Raw genomic sequence first — 18873 nt, 5'->3', positions numbered from 1 at the left:
CGATTTCCCCCTTATTTTAAACGCTCTTATATTAGTTTATGGAGGGAGTATTAATTTTCGTGAGTCATGCCACCAACTTATTCGGGACCGCAGGACCTTGCAATCAAGTTCATACACAAGTACGTAGTTTAATTATACTTAGAGCTGCATGTTTATTTACCTTACTTAGCCAAGTTGTATGCGCGCTCGAGATAGTAGTCTCCACCTTATTTACGAAGGATTATGATGGCCTGATTCTGCACAACCTTCCATGAATCGCTCACGTGGTGGTCCTCTGTGAGTGTGCTTCCAATGGCACACTTTAGGCTGGCCATAGTGGGGGTAACATAAGTAGTATCATGCACTTGGGACTCGCAAACTTGCTTATGTGGCAGGCAATTAAAGAAGAAAGAGATGGACATAGTAACATAGGTAGATACTGTAACATAATAAATGTGATGCTACTATGTGTTATGCATGGCAATAAATGAGACCACATATAATACTAATCTATAATACTATGCACTATAGAGGTAGTAACATAGACTAGTAACATAGTTACTCCCCACTATGACCAGCCTTAGTATGAACATGCCACTTACGTTTGCAGAGCTCATGTATGGGCCCGTGGTGGCAGCGTTCACCTCCTCAAGAACACGACGGTTGAGCCGGTTGGCCGCCTGCTTGTCCGCGCCGCCGAATTTGTCCTGTGACCGGAGCCAGAAGCACACCAGCGCAAACTTCCGGTCTGTCACCACCTCGAACCTTTCGTCGGCCTTGACCATCTTCTCGAATGCCTCGGCCATGCGGACGTGATTGCGGATGTGGTCACGCAGGCCTTTGATGCCGTAGCAGCGGAGCACGAGCCACATCTTAAGCGCGCGGAACCGGCGGGTCAGCGTCATGGTCCAGTCCATGTAGTCGACCACGTTGTGCCCCTCCGATGCCGCGTCCTTGAGGATCAAATCCTGCTCCGGACCGAGCGCCGCCACCAAGGCGCTCGGCTTCTTCACCCACATGGCGCAGCAGTCATTGTTGGTGAGGAGCCACTTGTGGGCGTTCATGCTAAACGAGTCGACGTCCTCCACGCCATCGATCACGTGGGTGAACTCCGGGCAGACCAGCGTGGAGCCGTCGTAGGCGGCGTCCATGTGCACCCACACGCCGTGTGGTGTCCTGACAGCGCATAGCTTGCCAATGGGGTCAACGGCGGTCGTCTGGGTCGTCCCCAGCGTCGCGCACAAGAAAAGTGGCACCAGCCCGGCTTCCACGTCAGCCCGCATGGCCGCTTGTAGTTCCGTGGGCGAGAGAGCGAACATGTTGTCATGGCACGTGGGTATGGCGCGGCAGTTGTCACGCAGGAGTATCCAACAAAAAAGTATGGAAAAAAACTTTGCAAGACACTAAAACATCCTAACCAGAATGTGGGAAAAAACATTCAGATTTTTTGGTCCAACAAAAATATACAAAATGAGATTTTTTTCAAATTAAAAAAAAGTATTTTTAGTATTTGTGTTGCACGAAAAAATCTGATTTTTTCCCCACATTCTAGTTAGAATGTATTATTCTACTGTAAAGTTTGAAGTTCATATGTTGTTCTATTTGGGAGAAAGAAAAAACACAAAAGTAGTTGTACGAATTGCGATGCAAAAATGAGTGGCTAGATAAGGGGTGTCGTGAAGTCTATGCTCTGTAACATGTTTACCGTCAACTGCGGGAGCTCGACAAAAACAACGACCGCTCTTTGCGGTGTGTCTTGCTCGGCCGAGGCATGCCGTTGCTGAACCAGGCAAAGGTAACTCATCAAAGATAATAAACTCGACTCTTCGAGAGTGGCGTTTTGGCTCCTAGGTGCATATGCACCCATTGTCGAAATCCAAATTCCTAGAAGTTGAAAAATTCGAAACAAAAATCTCGCGTGTATATCCGGACATTTTATGTGCGTTCACAAGGTTTCGGTGAAAAACGACGTTTTTTGTGGCTTGTGTAAAAAAGACAATTTCTGATGCTTCATTCTAACTATTCACGAGGCATTTCTTTATCTTTTTTACACAAGCCACAAAAAACGTCGTTTTTCACTGAAACCTTGTGAACGCACATAAAATGTCCAGATATACACGCGGGATTTTTGTTTCGAATTTTTTAACTTCTCGGAATTTGGATTTCGACAATGGGTGGATATGCACCTAGGAGCCAAAGGCAATTACCGCGACTCTTACGAATTATGCCGAGGGACTGAACGAATGAACTTGGCAAAGTTTGTGTCACATGGCGACAACGACAACTGCTATGTGCTCTGTCCCGGCAGGCCACATTTGCCGAGCTCCTGCGTTCAAAGACTCGGCATAGTTATCGTCAAAAGATTATTTATTTTTCTTTTCATTGGGTGGACAGTTTTGCTGAGATCTGGATGGTAGATACTCATCAAACCTTGACCCTTCGTCTCAACAACAACAACAACAACAAAGCCTTTAGTCCCAAACAAATTGGGGTAGACTAGAGGTGAAACCCATAAGATCTCGCAACTAACTCATGGCTTTGGAACATTGATAGCAAGCTTCCACGCACCCCTGTCCATAGCTAACCCTTTGTCGATACTCCAATCCTTCAGGTCTCTCTTAACGGACTCCTCCCATGTCAAATTCAGTCGACCCCGCCCTCTCTTGACATTCTCCGTACGCTTTAGCCGTCTGCTATGCACTGGAGCTTCTGGAGGCCTGCGCTGAATATGCCCAAACCATCTCAGACGATGTTGGACAAGCTTCTCCTCAATTGGTGCTACCCCAACTCTATCTTGTATATCATCATTCCGGACTCGATCCTTCCTCGTGTGGCCACACATCCATCTCAACATACGCATCTCCGCCACACCTAACTGTTGAACATGTCGCCTTTTAGTCGGCCAACACTCCGCGCCATACAACATTGCGGGTCGAACCGCCGTCCTGTAGAACTTGCCTTTTAGCTTTTGTGGCACTCTCTTGTCACAGAGAATGGCAGAAGCTTGGCGCCACTTCATCCATCCGGTTTTGATTCGATGGTTCACATCTTCATCAATACCCCCATCCTCCTGCAACATTGACCCCAAATACCGAAATGTGTCCTTCCGAGGTACCACCTGGCCATCAAGGCTAACCTCCCCCTCCTCACACCTAGTAGTACTGAAACCACACATCATGTACTCGGTTTTAGTTCTACTAAGCCTAAACCCTTTCGATTCCAAGGTTTGTCTCCATAATTCTAACTTCCCATTTACCCCTGTCCGACTATCATCAACTAGCACCACATCATTCGCAAAGAACATACACCATGGGATATCTCCTTGTATAGCCCTTGTGACCTCATCCATCACCAATGCAAAAAGATAAGGGCTCAAAGCTGACCCCTGATGTAGTCCTATCTTAATCGGGAAGTCATCGGTGTCGACATCACTTGTTCGAACACTTGTCACAACATTATCGTACATGTCCTTGTTGAGGGTAATGTACTTTGCTGTAACTTTGTGTTTCTCCAAGGCCCACCACATGACATTCCGCGGTATCTTATCATAGGCCTTCTCCAAGTCAATGAACACCATATGCAAGTCCTTCTTTTGCTCCCAATATCTCTCCATAAGTTTTCGTACCAAGAAAATGGCTTCCATGGTCGACCTCCCAGGCATGAAACCAAACTGATTTTTAAAAACTCGCGTGCGCATATAAATTACAAACTCGCATGCGCGAGCGGCTGGCTCGTATAACCTAGATGCCACCGCACTGCACCATCTTTGCGCGCGCGTGCGTGGGTGTGGGTGTGCACATGTGTGCATGTGTGTGAAAATATGATATCGAAATCGATGTGGAAATTTGGTATGGAAAATCTCCACCATTTTTCAGTTTTCTTTCTTTTGCTAAAAATATGAAGTATCATATTAATTTGTTTAGTAACCGTTATAGTATTATTAGTTACTAGCTATTTTGGTAGGTTAATATGGGTTGGATGACATGGAAACATATATTTGGTGTGTAGTAGAGTTTAATTATCAATGTTTGAAAAACATAACAGTAAAGAGAAAGAAAATGAATTTTTTAAAAGATTGATATTTTTGTTAAAATGTGGATATGTGTGGAAATATGTGAAATCCTATCTATAGTTAGGCAAACACACATGCTTGTAATTAAAATGCTTGTGATTGTTACCTAACTAATGAAGATAGTTATAAAGCAATATATACTAATTAATTTCTCCTTGTACACTTTATTGTTTGATCTAGTGTACTTCATATGTCATGCATGTTTTACTCTCTTTCTCTCTCAAAATGTAGTTCGCCAGCTGGACCGAGTTTGAGATTGTGACAAACAAGGCGCAGGAGCAAACAACTATGTTCTACCACAGTTTAGGCAAGTTGGCTCATGAGCATGGGCTACCAAAACCTCGATATTCAAAGGAAGATTTCTCCCGAGTGTGGTGTCAGGATGCAGTGAGAGGTGTCTCCTCCATGCCACATTTAGAGGATGAGAAGAACCTCCATGGAAGGATAATATCACATTCATCAAGGACTGTGTGAGATGAGAGGAGGGATATGGCGATCAGGGGCCTCCTACCATATTCTGGGCATTTACTACATTTCTAGGGCTTAATGCTGGAAATTCAAGATTTGAGCTACGACCACATAAAAACATGCCAGGAAACGGCCTAGAAGTCCTAACTCGTGGTCTTTGGTCCATGACCAGGCCCAGTGCACCCAACTAAGAGCGAGGGGCCAACACTAGGAGCCACTGATATGCAACAGATATGCGGTTTCTATTGTCTAAATCCACGGAAATTCACGAGCAACCAAAAATTCACAGGACTTGATGTGATGTCATCACACAAAGCCTAGAGGTTATGGTAAGAATCTGACGGCATTTCACAGAACCCTTCATGGAGGTTGTGTGGAAATGAGTCTTTCTTCCAGGGAGGACCTATATTTTGAGACGAAACATCGTTGGGTTGTGAAGGGATCATGAGGCTCTTACCTCCGTTGGCCTGAAATTTTTATTATGCTCACTAAAGTCCATTTCATGACACATGCGAGGTCCTGGGATTTTTCGGGGGCCTCCTGAGGGAGTTCTGGACTAGGGGGTGTACGGATAGCCGAACTATCAAGACTATGAAGATACAAGATTGAAGACTTCGTCCCGTGTCCGGATGGGACTTTCCTTGGCGTGGAAGGCAAGCTTGGCGATACGGATATGTAGATCTCCTACCTTTGTAACTGACTCTGTGTAACCCTAGCCCTCTCCGGTGTCTATATAAACCGGATGGCTTTAGTCCATAGGACGAACAACAATCATACCATAGGCTAGCTTCTAGGGTTTAGCCTCCTTGATCTCGTGGTAGATCTACTCTTGTAACCCACATCATCAATATTAATCAAGCAGGACGTAGGGTTTTACCTCCATCAAGAGGGCCCGAACCTGGGTAAAAACATCGTGTCCCTCGTCTCCTGTTACCATCCGCCTAGACGCACAGTTTGGGACCCCCTACCCGAGATCCGCCGGTTTTGACACCGACATTGGTGCTTTCATTGAGAGTTCCTCTGTGTCGTCACCGATAGGCTCGATGGCTTCTTCGATCATCAACAACGATGCAGTCCAGGGTGAGACCTTCCTCCCCGGACAGATCTTCGTATTCAGCGGCTTCGCACTGCGGGCCAATTCGCTTGGCCAGCTGGAGCAGATCGAAGGCTACGCCCCTGGCCGTCAGGTCAGATTTGAAAGTTTGAACTTCATGGCTGACATCCGTGGGGACTTGATCCTCGACGGATTCGAGCCACAGCCGAGCGTGCCGTACTGTCACGATGGGCATGATTTAGCTCTGCAGCCGGACAGTACCTTGGAGGCCGCACTCGAACCCGCTCCGATCTTCGACTCGGAGCCGGCTGCGCAGACCAAGGATGGATGGCTAGACACCACCTCGGGGGCTACAACCTCTACGGCGATAGAGCCAAACACCGATCTTGTCCCCCATGAAGCTCGTGACTCCGAGGTGCCGGACTCCTTGCCGGACTCCGGACCTCCCGCGCCCCCTCCAGTCGAATCCGAGTGGGCGCCGATCATGGAGTTCACCGCGGTGGACATCTTTCAACACTCACCTTTTGGAGACATCTTGAGTTCGCTAAAGTACCTGTCGTTATCAGGAGAGGCCTGGCCGGACTGCGGCCAGGACGGTTGGGATGCGGACTACGAAGAAATTCAGAGCCCACCCACCACCCACTTGGTAGCCACTGTCGACGATCTAACCGACATGCTAGATTACGACTCGGAGGACATCGACGGTATGGACGACGATGCCGGAGACGACCAAGAACCAGCGCCCACCGGGCACTGGAAAGCCACCTCTTCATACGACATGTACATGGTGGATATCCCAAAGGATGGGAACGGCGAAGGAATAGCGGAGGATGACCCCTCCAAGAAACAGCCCAAGCGCCGGCGTCAGCGGCGCCGCTCTAAATCCCGCCACAGCAAGAATGAGGATTCCGGCACCGGAGACAATAATACACCGGATAGCGCCGAAGACAACCCACTCCAGCAAGATCCAACACAGGAGGAGGGGGACGCCAGCCCTCATGAGAGAGCGACCAAAGAAGAGGTAGAGGACTATATGCCTCCCTCCGGAGACGAGGCAAGCCTCGACGACGACGAATTCGTCGTGCCTGAGGATCCCGTCGAATAGGAGCGTTTCAAACGCAGGCTTATGGCCACGGCAGGCAGCCTCAAGAAAAAGCAGCAACAGCTTAGAGCTGATCAAGATCTGCTAGCCGACAGATGGACCGAAGTCCTCGCGGCCGAAGAGCATGAACTCGAACGCCCCTCCAAAAGCTACCCCAAACGTAAGCTGCTTCCCCGATTAGAGGTGGATGCATATGATCCCGCTTCACCAGGAGACAATACAGCTGATCGACCACCCCGGCATCGCTCGAAAAGCACAAGGCCACAGGGGAACACTCCGGACCTGCGCGACATATTGGAGGATAAGGCAAGACAATCAAGATCGATCTATGGATCACGTGGGCGCCCCACGATACGTGACGATCACCGTCACCCCTGACATAGTAAGTCCGGTCGGGCCGAACACAACAGACAAAGCTCTTTTGAGCTCCGTCGCGATATTGCCCAGTACAGAGGCGCCGCACACCCACTGTGCTTCACAGATGAGGTAATGGATCATCAAATCCCAGAAGGGTTTAAACCCGTCAATATTGAATCTTATGATGGAACAACAGACCCCGCGGTCTGGATCGAGGACTATCTCCTCCACATCCACATGGCCCGCGGAGACGATCTCCACGCCATCAAATATCTCCCACTCAAACTTAAAGGACCAGCCCGGCACTGGCTTAACAGCTTGCCAGCAGAGTCAATCGGGAGTTGGGAGGACCTGGAAGCCGCATTCCTCGATAACTTCCAAGGCACGTACATGCAACCACCAGATGCAGATGACCTAAGCCACATAATTCAGCAGCCAGATGAATCGGCCAGACAATTCTGGACACGGTTCTTAACCAAGAAAAACCAAATCGTCGACTATCCGGATGCCGAGGCCCTCGTGGCCTTCAAGCATAACATCCACGACGAGTGGCTTGCCCGGCACCTGGGACAGGAAAAGCCGAAATCCATGGCAGCCCTTATATCACTCATGACCCGCTTCTGTGCGGGTGAGGACAGCTGGCTAGCACGCAGCAACAACCTCAACAAAAATTCTGGCAGTCCGGATATCAAGGACCGTAGTGGCAGGTCGCGTCGCTACAAAAACAAACGCCGCATTAACGGCGATAACAGTGAGGATACGGCAGTTAATGCCGGATTCAGAGGCTCCAAACCCGGTCAACGGAAAAAGCCATTCAAAAGAACAACTCAGGGTCCGTCCAATTTGGACCGAATTCTCGACCGCTTGTGCCAGATACATGGCACCCCTGAAAAGCCAGCTAACCACACCAATAGGGACTGTTGGGTGTTCAAGCAGGCAGGCAAGTTAATTGCCGAAAACAGCGACAAGGGGCTACATAGCGATGACGAAGAAGAGACCAGACCGCCGAACAATAAAGGACAGAAGGGTTCCCCCCCACAGGTGCGGACGGTGAACATGATATATGCCACGCACATACCCAAAAGGGAGCGGAAGCGTGCACTCAGGGATGTATACGCGATGGATCCAGTTGCCCCGAAGTTCAATCCATGGTCCTCTTGCCCGATCACCTTTGACCGAAGGGACCACCCCACCAGCATTCGCCATGGTGGGTTCGCCGCATTGGTTCTAGACCCAATCGTCGGTGGATTTCATCTCACCAGAGTCCTGATGGACGGCGGTAGCAGCCTAAACCTGCTTTATCAGGACACGGTGCGCAAAATGGGCATAGACCCCTCAAGGATTAAACCTACCAAGACGACCTTTAAAGGCGTCATACCAGGTGTAGAAGCCAATTGTACAGGCTCAGTTACACTGGAAGTGGTCTTCGGATCCCCGGATAACTTCCGAAGCGAGGAGTTAATCTTCGACATAGTCCCGTTCCGCAGCGGCTATCATGCCTTGCTCGGACGTACCGCGTTTGCAAAGTTCAACGCGGTGCCGCACTACGCATAACTCAAGCTCAAGATGCCATGCCCTAGAGGAGTCATCACGGTCAACGGAAACACTGAACGCTCCCTCCGAACGGAGGAACATACAACGGCTCTCGCGGCAGAAGTACAAAGCAGCCTTTAAGGCAATTCTCGAGTCCTGCTGCTAAGCGGCCGGACACAGCTAAGCGTTCCCGGTGTAACCTACAACACGACCACCTCGCGCGTTCCGAGCACGCGTAGCAGTGCGGCCCCAACCCCAGCCCCTGTAAAACATGAAGACAGACCCTTCGCGTACTCCATTACGCTCTGAAGATACCATGGGCATGAGGCAAGGGGCTCGACCACGATAAGCCCAAACTGCGGCTCAACCGAACCAGGGGCTCTTAAGTGTGTCATTTCTTTTTCTTTTCCTTTTATTTTTTACCCACGGGACTTCGTTCGTCAGAGGCCCTGTCCGGCAGCAGACATGCCGAACCCACGATACAACAGCCAGGGAAGGAGAAAGGCTACAACGAAAATCCAGGTGGTCTCCATTATGAGCATTAAATCTGTTTTATGCATTATTCCATAGCCTACCCCCGGAGGGGGACATGTTAAACAGTCCCATCCCTTGCTCACCGCACCACTTGTATCGTCCTGCACTTACAGCAGTTTTTATTTGAATAAAGCAATGCAGCACATTTTTGCTTCTAATTGCATTTCTTTCTTACACATATGTTCATCTATGACATGTTGCATCCGTACGTTTTGGTATGGCTAAATACACCAGGGGCTTATGTTTCCCGCGTTATGGTGTGATAAGTCCGAACACTTTCACAAGTGCGGCACCCCGAACTTATAGCATTATATGCATCGGCTCTGAATCATGTTCTTGGGTCAATAGTTGGGTTTGCCCGGCTCCCTTGTTTTGGTACCTTACGTTCCGTTTTATCGGCTAAGGTAGCACTGGGAGAACCACTGCGATTGCGCCCCAGTTGGGCTGGGTTAACGCCTCAGTGGAGAAACCTAAAACTGACTGTCATGATGAGGCGAGAGCTGGTCGCTGTTCGAGAGGTTCTTTGCGAGTCCCTAAAGACTTATGCCGCTTCAAGCGAGGAGCCGGATTCTATCCGGTCAAGGCGTGGATAGTGCCCCAAATTCGGCCTTCCGAAAACTAGGGGCTCCGCCGAAATTTAAAATTATAGAATTCTATGGCTAAGTGAGAGTGTTCAAGCATTATAAGTCCGGTTGCCTTGTTCGTTGTGTTGAGCGCCTTCCTAGATGGACCCAAAAATGGGAACAAGAGCGCTCGAGTTTATCCCGAACACCCCAGCACTCGTGGCATGGGGGCTGAAGCCGACGACTTTCCATCTCTCAGATTTGATAAACAGCCGCACAGAAGGTAATATTTTAAATTAACAAGCGTTGCTTAGCGCATATGAACCAAGTTTTCAGCGCACATGATAACAAAATGCGAGTCTACTCAAATATTACATCTTTGGAGCACTCACCCGCAATAGTGCGGGCGCCCTTCAGCACACTCCTATAATACATCTCGGGCATGCGATGCTCCTTGCCCTTTGGTGGGGGGTCCGTCACAGGCTTCTGGGCGCCCCAGTGCACCTTTGCGCGGGCAAGGGCCCCACGCGCACCCTCGATACAGGCGGAGTGCTTGATAACTTCAACCCACGGGCACGCGTCCACCAACCGCCACACCAGGCCGAAGTAGCTCCCAGGCATAGCCTCCTTAGGCCACAGCCGAACTATGAGGCCCTTCATGGCCTATTCGGCCGCCTTGTGGAGCTCGACCAGCTGCTTCTGCTGGTCGCTAAGGGGCACCGGATGTCCGGCCTCAGCATACTGAGACCAGAAGACCTTCTCCGTTGAGCTCCCCTCCTAGGCCCGGTAGAATGCGGTAGCATCGGACAAGCTGCGGGGAAGATTTGCGAATGCTCCTGGAGAGCTCCGAATTCGGGTAAGCAATAGGTAATTAACACTCACATGCTTACTTTGCATGAAAAATGCTTTACCCGCTGCTATTTTCTTCACCGCCTCTATCTCCTGGAGGGCCATGTAGGCTTCGGCCTTAGCAGCTTTGGCACTCTCAAGAGCCGTTGCAAGCTCAGACTCTCGAGTCTTCGAGTCACGCTCCAGGCTCTCGTGTTTCTTCACGAGATCCTGGAGCTCTTGCTGTACCTCCGCCACCCGCGCCTCCTGTTTCTCTCGCTCGGTGCGCTTCGCAGCCGCATTGCGTTCGGCCGCGGCCACCGCCTCCTTCAGGGTCGCCACCTCGTTAGTGGCCCCTGCAATACCCCAGTTATCCTTGTCATTTTTCTTGCAACCAAAATCCTTTTCTGTAAGGTACAATTTCATAAGGTTTTACTCACCTTCTTTTTCCTCGAGCTGCTTCTTGGCATGGCCGAGCTCGTTCTCGGACCGCTCGAGGTTTTCCTTCAAAGTTTCGACCTCCGCAGTCAGTGCGGCAGAGGTCAGCAGCACAGCCTGCAATCTCATATTGACATATTTTTCATGACTCCTGCGTTTATCTTTCTAAAGATCCTCAGTCCGGCTTTTCTTTCCAAACACCGAACCGAGCATCAGGGGCTACTATCTATGTGATACCATTTTATATATATTGAAATTCTTACCTCAAAGCCTGTTAGAAGGCTGCTGCAGGCTTCGGTCAGCCCACTCTTGGCGAGCTGAACCTTCTGAATCACCACACTCATAACAGTGCGGTGTTCCTCTTTTATGGAGGCGCCGTTGAGCGCCTCCAGCAAATTATCCGGCACCTCTGGTTGGACGGAGGTAGCCGGCGTCGCGGTCTTTCCCTTCTTCCGAAGGGGTCGCCCGCCGGACTCTGGAGCCACTATGGGTTCCGGGGCTGAGTCCGGGAGGTTGTCTTGCGACACCTCCGGGGCCATCTCCTCCTGGTAGGTCCCTTCCTGGGATCCCACCTCGGCATCATCCGCATCACGGGGGGTGGAGGCAGTCAGAAGAGAATCCATATCCGACGCCCTTAAGGACCCGCTCGACGAAGTGGGGAGATCATCCTTAGGCGGACTGCAGGGTTGTATGCGGCGTTAGAAAGACATAATGTGACGGAAAACGAAAACCTTGAAGTTATTCGGGAGGTCGGATACTTACGATCTCGCCAGGGGCTTGGCCCTTGGAGGCCAGTCCTCGTCGTCGTCACTGGCGTTGGCGGAACAGTCCGGGGGAAGAGTTTTTCCCCTCTTGGACCCTTCGGCCTCCCTTGTTGGGGAGGCCTTCCTTTTCTTCCCTCCCCCCGCTGGGGGAGAGGCTTTCTTCTTCTCCTCCTCGCCTTGGTGGGAGGAGTCGGCCTCGGATTCATCGTTCGATAGCACCTGAAAATGGGAACTCTTCCGAGTCCCCGTGGCCTTCTTCTTGGCCTTCTTCTCCGGCACCACGTGGGGTGCCGGAGCAAGCAGCCCCATTAGGCAGGCATCAGCTGGGTCCTCCGGCAATGGGGCCGAACAGATAGCCTGTGCGGCCTTCTTCAGCCAGCCCTGTCAAAGGAAAGGGAGTTTAGATCCCGCATAGAGTCAAACTATGAATAACAAGCATCCCGTATAGGATAATATCACTTACCTCGTCAGCTGAACGCTGCGAACTGAATCCGCGATCTTCGGTAGCGGATGCGGGAGCCTCGGTGCCCTTGAACAGCACCTTCCAGACCTCTTCGTACGTAGTGTCGAAGAGCCCATTCAAAGTCTGGTGCTGCGCCGGATCGAACTCCCACATATTGAAGCCCCGTCGTTGGCACGGGAGAATCTGGCGGATGAGCATGACCTGGACTACGTTGACAAGCTTGAGCTTCTTGTCCACCAGCTTTTGGACGCAGGCTTGGAGTCCGGTCAGCTTCTCCGAATCGCCCCAAATCCGGCCGCTCTCTTTCCAGGAGGTGAGCCATGTGGGGATGCCGGATCTGAATTCGGGGGACGCTGCCCATTCGGGATCACGCGGCTCGGTGATATAGAACCACCCCGATTGCCACCCCTTAATGGTTTCCACAAAGGTGCCCTCCAGCCACGTAACGTGGGACATCCTGCCCACCATGGCGCCTCCGCACTCCGCTTGACTGCCCTTCACAACCTTCGGCTTGACACTGAAGGTCTTGAGCCACAAGCCGAAGTGGAGCTGGATGCAGAGGAAGACCTCGCACACGACGATAATTGCCGAGATGTTGAGAATAAAATTTGGGGCCAGATCGTGGAAATCTAGGACGTAGTAGAACATGAGCCCCCGGACAAAGGGGTGAAGTGGGAAGCCCAGTCCGCGGAGGAAATGGGGAAGGAATACTACTCTCTCATGGGGCCTGGGGGTGGGGATGAGCTCTCCCTCTTCGGGGAGCCGATGCACGATGTCGCTGGACAAGTATCCGGTGCTGTGCAGCTTCTGGATATGCCCCTCCGTGATGGAGGAGGCCATCCACTTGCCTCCCGCTCCAGACATATTTGGAGAAGGCTGAGGTGAGATGTGCAGGCTTGGGCGCTAGAGCTCGAGTTCGCAGAGATGGATAAGCCAAGGAGGAAGACGGCGCAGGTAAAAGGGTTGGATCTTTATCCCCTTATATGGGCGGACAGAAACACGCGTCCCCACCGGCCTGGTAAAACTCGCTTATCCCCCAAGCGTCGCGATTGATGGCGCGGTTGGGTTACCCACGTCCGTATTGATGGGAATCCCGGAATAAGGGGAACACGATCTCTGCTTCGACAAGACGTGCCAAGGAAGCCGCCTCGCTAAACGCGCTGAGATGGAACAATAAAAACAATGTGAAGGCTTGGTAGTGGTGTGACGTTACGCCACAAAATACGTAAGAAGATTGAACTTGTGTAATATTATTCTCTCTACGGTTGTATGTGGAATTTATTTTGCAGAGCCGGACACTATCCTGCTGTTCACAATCTTCTATAAATTATTCGGAGGAGGAACCCGCCTTGCAATGCCGAAGACAATATGCGCACCGGACTCGTCGTCATTGAAGCCTGGTTCAGGGGCTACTAAGGGAGTTCCGGACTAGGGGGTGTCCGGATAGCCGAACTATCATCATCGGCCGGACTCCAAGACTATGAAGATACAAGATTGAAGACTTCGTCACGTGTCCGGATGGGACTTTCCTTGGCATGGAAGGTAAGCTTGGCGGTACAGATATGTAGATCTCCTACCTTTGTAACTGACTCTGTGTAACCCTAGCCCTCTCCGGTGTCTATATAAACCGGATGGCTTTAGTCCATTGGATGAACAACAATCATACCATAGGCTAGCTTCTAGGGTTTAGCCTCCTTGATCTCGTGGTAGATCTACTCTTGTAACCCACATCATCAATATTAATCAAGCAGGACGTAGGGTTTTACCTCCATCAAGAGGGCCCGAACCTGGGTAAAAACATCGTGTCCCTCGTCTCCTGTTACCATCCGCCTAGACGCACAGTTCGGGACCCCCTACCCGAGATCCGCCGGTTTTGACACCAACACCTCCCGCTATATTTTGGTCATTTACTGAATTTCTAGGGCTTAATGCCGGAAATACAGGATCTGAGCTATGACCAGCTAAAACCATGGCCACTAAAAGGCTAAAAGTCCCTACCTATGGTGTTTGGTCAATGACCAAGTCATGTGCATCCAACTGAGAGGGAGGTCCATGCATCGTCGGGCATAGAGAGACCGTCGATGTGCGGTTTACTGCCATGTAAATCCATGGAAATTCAAAGGTCTTGGCGCGGTGTCATTGCACGACCCATGTATGGTGTGATAAAAATACAAGGTTGTTTCACAGAAGCCTCCACAGAGGTAGTGTGGAAACGGGACCTTGTTATCACATATGCCAGATGGGAGGAAGGACCACAGAAGGTTATCCAGGTGGCTTTGGCCTTGCACCTTGGGAGTCTACCAGGATGATATTTGAGAGGATCCCGAGTTCTATCACTTTAGAAGACATGATGAGTTAGGCGCATGTTTGGCCAGGAAAAACAAAGATTGTATGCTCCCATAAGCCATTCGGCTGGAGCACATGGAGATCTATGTAGATTTCCTAAAGCAAACATGAATGCACTGATGGGGCGTATCAAAATCATGGAGATCCAGAGGGCCAACTGGATGGATGATGCTAATAGGCTGAGGGCAGAGGTCGAGCAACTGAAGATGGAGAAGGAGCAGTTGGATGATGAGAAGGACATGCTGAAGAATGAGGTCATCTTCAGAGATGCACTTCATCTAGCTAAGGACAAGCGGACAGTTAAGATGCTAAAGAGCCCGAAGATGTTGGAGAAGCAGTCAAAGCCATCATCACCATGACCTTCATGTACCTAGTCGTAACATCGGATCTAGAAGGGCGACATGTTTTCTACTACTAGTCTTAATTTGAGGGTCTGACTTGTGGATACCCTAGTTTGCACACCCTTATTTTGGTTGTATGACTTATATATGTGTATGATATGTCTAGCCAATGTTCGAGATATAGATTTTTATTTACATCTAGATCTGATGAGGATTAGAGACTTAATTTGTTTTGTCTATTAATGAATTTTATCGACCAAGTATTAATCAAAGCAGGCCATCACATATCACAATCCATGCCCAGGCCTTTCGAGAGGGAACATATCTGATTTGTGAAGAGGGTGTGGGGCCAATTCCTCCATTGTCCTTAAACTTTTCTTTGCACACTAGAGTCCATTCCATGACACATGATAGAACATGGCTTTTTCGAGGTACTTCTACCATATTCTTGTCATTTACTGCAATTTTAGGGCTTAATGCTGGAAATTCAATATTTGAGATGCGATCACATAAAACCATGCCCGAAAATGGGCTGGAAGTCCCTACTCGTGGTCTTTGGTCCAAGACCAGGCAAGTGAAGCCAACTAAGGGCAAGGGACCAGCAGCAAAAATCATGGATATGCAGCCAACTAAATGCAAACGAGACACCGAAAATTTGCGGGATCTTATGCGATGTCATCACACAGACCCTAGAGGGTGTCGTAAGAACCCGAGGGCATTTCACAGAACCGTTATTGGAGGTTGTGTGTAAACAAGACCTTTTGAGAGGGAACATTTTCATTTTGTGAAGGAATTGTAAGCCTCATACCTCCGTTGGCTTGGAAATTTTATTATGCTCAACAAAGTTCATTCCATGACACATGCCAGGTCCTGGCGTTTTATGGGGGCCTCCTGCCAAGTTTTGGGCCTTTACTGCATCTCTAAGGCTTAATGCAGGAAATTGAGGATCTGATTTACCATGTCATAAAATCACGGCCAGAAAAATTACTGAAAGTCCCTACATATGTGTGTTTTGCCCATGACCAAGCCCTTTGCACCCAACTGAGAGGGAGGTCCTAACAAGTAGTGTCATGGCAATTGTGATGCCCTCTGGACAGCTAACCGAACGAAATCCACCCAAATGGTCACAATGGGAGTAATTTAGCTTGTAACATAACGCACCCTACTGAAAAGTTTGCTTATGTGGCAAGTAGTTAATGAGGAGAGAGGTGTTTGGTGGCAAGATATTATGTTACCATAACATAATGCACCCCAAAGAAAAACAAGTCTACATGTAAATGAATGAAGGATTGCATGATACCACACATATGTTACTATCTACAATGAAGGTAGTAACATACTCCCCATCAGTAGCATATGCATGTTACTCTTCTAAGTTACTCCCCACTACGACCAACCTTATTAAGTTAGAGTAAAGTAGATATCTCATACCATTCACGAATATCAAACAACCCTCCCCAAAATCAAATTAGTATGCCAGAATAGTGAAATAAATCTTGTCGGAATACCCTACATATTTACTTGAAATAGTCAACCAACATGCATACTACTCTTGGTGAACTTCTACACTACATAGCAAATATGATCAATAGTGCAACCTGCCTTGGTTTTGTCACACTTTAACTCCTGAAAATAATGTGTTTCACACTTTGACCAAATTGGACAATTTGGTGTAAAATAATAGAAGGGCAAATAAGCAACGAGATCCCGAAGAGTTCAGTAAAATTATCAAAAGAGTAAAGTCCAAAAGAACATCACAAAAAAAAACATTACCCTCCAGGGGTAGCTCTTAAAGTGATTTAGGTTCTTAAGATCAAGTTTTGACTGAAAATAATCTTTGGTTTTGGAATTGTGGCTAAATAGGCCCTAACTAAATAATAAATTTTGAATAGGGATTGAAAACCTAGAAAACATGGATTGAAATTGTTCGTTCTTTTAGGTGTCACCTTTGGGTTCAGCATGGAAAAGGAATCCTGGAACAATCCAGGAAGTTAAGTTAAGAGGTCGATCAGTTTCCCACCATCACTTTCCTTTCTCGTAGAAAGAAAAAACTTCGACAACAAAGATAAGGAACTTTGTTGGAGCAATAAACATCACCGTTATCCTACTAATACCACAGTACTCCCTCCGTCAAGAAATATAAGAGCGTTTAGATCACTCTAGATCTAAACACTCTTATACTTCTTTGCGGAGGGAGTACTAATCAAGCTGGTATTGGTACGAGAATAGTGTGAATTAACATACATCTTTTTCCTCCCGTTCATGGACTAGTATAATAAAGAGGATCGTCCTAACAAACTTTAAGACCCAGCAGTTCATGTACTCTGAAAGGATGGGCATCTACTGCTATGAATTGATTTCCGTGTTTCTTTGCGTTGAGTCGGTAGTTGGCTGCTCACTCTAGCACAACTTTTTGTTGAGCGCACCTCCTATATCAGTCAGGTTCGCTGACGTCCCGGTGATCTGCTACAACATTGACACCATGTACTTGGTTTGTCCTACACCGGCTTCATCATTGCAATCTTTCGTTGAGATTATTCCACAAATATCCATTTTATTTTAGTTGCATATATGCATGCCACACTGGTTTCCAGATGCATGTATTTATGGGTATGTATTTGTCTAAATTGGAACAACTAACTAAATTTATCATGATTTTTTATTAGGTATTCTATGTGGCAAATCATCATTTTTACTATCATTCTATGTTTAAAAAATATTCAAAACAAAGAAATGTTATAATGTTTTTTAATAACTAGGTTGTGCTAAAAAAGATCAAGAGAACTGAAGAAGACAAAGATCATTTTTTACAAATATTCCTGACAATGAATTAATGTTACAAATTTTTATCTTCCGGAGCGGTGGCAAAGAGCAAATGAAGCTTGCTAAGCTTTGCATTACTGCTTCTATACCGTACATCATTTCGACACTGGTATAATGGTACATACACTGTTGCGTGAGTTGGACAGTGGTACACTAGTACGTTAGTTGGACACTGTTGCCCGACTTGGACACTGGTACACTATTGCGTGACTTGGACACTGGTACCAATCTAAGTGTTGTCTCTTCTGTAATGATGATTAAGAAGAAGAGAGCCATGAGCAAAGCTAATCACATTTTGATTGAAGCATACTTGTCACGAGGTTGTCACATTCTCTTTTTCGAACAACAAACTTTTCTCGCTTGAAAGCGATTTTGACGTAATCTAGTTCGCTGGTACCCATCTACCTCATTGTGTATTCTACTCTGTTTAGAAACCAAATCAAGCAAATTAAACTCCGTGGAGTTCGCCAAGCCATCTACAACTTTAAGTTCGAAAAGTGATGGATGATTTAATTCTTGTGGACTACTGGTATTTTTTTAACACAGTGCAATCACAGATACTCTCAACACACGCGCATATACACTCTCCTATAAACACAGACACACAACACCCTACCATTATAAGCACCTCTGAGATACTGAGGCGGGAAATCATCTTGAGATTGACGAAGTCACCATAGATCCCTCATAGTCAACCAGTGTCTCCTACAACTAAACGAATCCTTGCAAAACCTGAAATAAATATAGAAAAATGTGAGCGCCGGTGCCAAGTTTAGGATCTGAAACCTGGTGGGCTGGTTCCAACACAAGGAAGCTAACCACCTTATTCTTGTGAATAGTACTAAGATGAATGCCACGTACATAGTATGTGTTGTGGCGGCCGTTACTGAGTGCAGTATGAATCCCATCTTCTATCACCTATCCGTCCATGTACTATGTGCATGTCATGCGCTAGTGCAGCCCAGCATCCCTGCTTTGTGCTATAGGGATGTTTGATGGGGTCATTCTACTCCACTCAGTAACCATTTACTACCAGCGTTTTAGGAGTGAGGAACCCATTTCTCTCTAATGAAGTACGAAATGCGCACGCTACAAAGTAAGCTTTCCATAGTAGTGTGGTTCTGGAGCTTGCCTTCCCAACACATGACGCTAGATCAAACGTTCCCAGGCGCAGCTGCCAAGGAGCCTTCTCACCTTTGTTTTAGCTT

General features: G+C 48.2%; 1 protein-coding gene across 1 annotated transcript in view; it reads right to left on the bottom strand.

The window, feature by feature from the left end:
• Positions 1-206: 206 nt before the first annotated feature.
• The window catches only part of LOC123066834 (tyrosine decarboxylase-like), a 65892-nt gene continuing 47225 nt past the window's right edge, over positions 207-18873 (bottom strand). Inside the window, exons 3-4 of the mRNA XM_044489836.1 lie at positions 555-1330; positions 207-299 (exon numbers count right to left, since the gene is read on the bottom strand). Coding sequence (XP_044345771.1) covers positions 207-299; positions 555-1330 — 869 coding nt within the window. The remainder of the gene's footprint in view (positions 300-554; positions 1331-18873) is intronic.

This window comes from Triticum aestivum, chromosome 3B (genome assembly GCF_018294505.1).
Source record: "Triticum aestivum cultivar Chinese Spring chromosome 3B, IWGSC CS RefSeq v2.1, whole genome shotgun sequence".
NCBI classification, from domain to species: domain Eukaryota; kingdom Viridiplantae; phylum Streptophyta; class Magnoliopsida; order Poales; family Poaceae; genus Triticum; species Triticum aestivum.
This window is presented reverse-complemented; position numbering and strand designations above follow the sequence as displayed.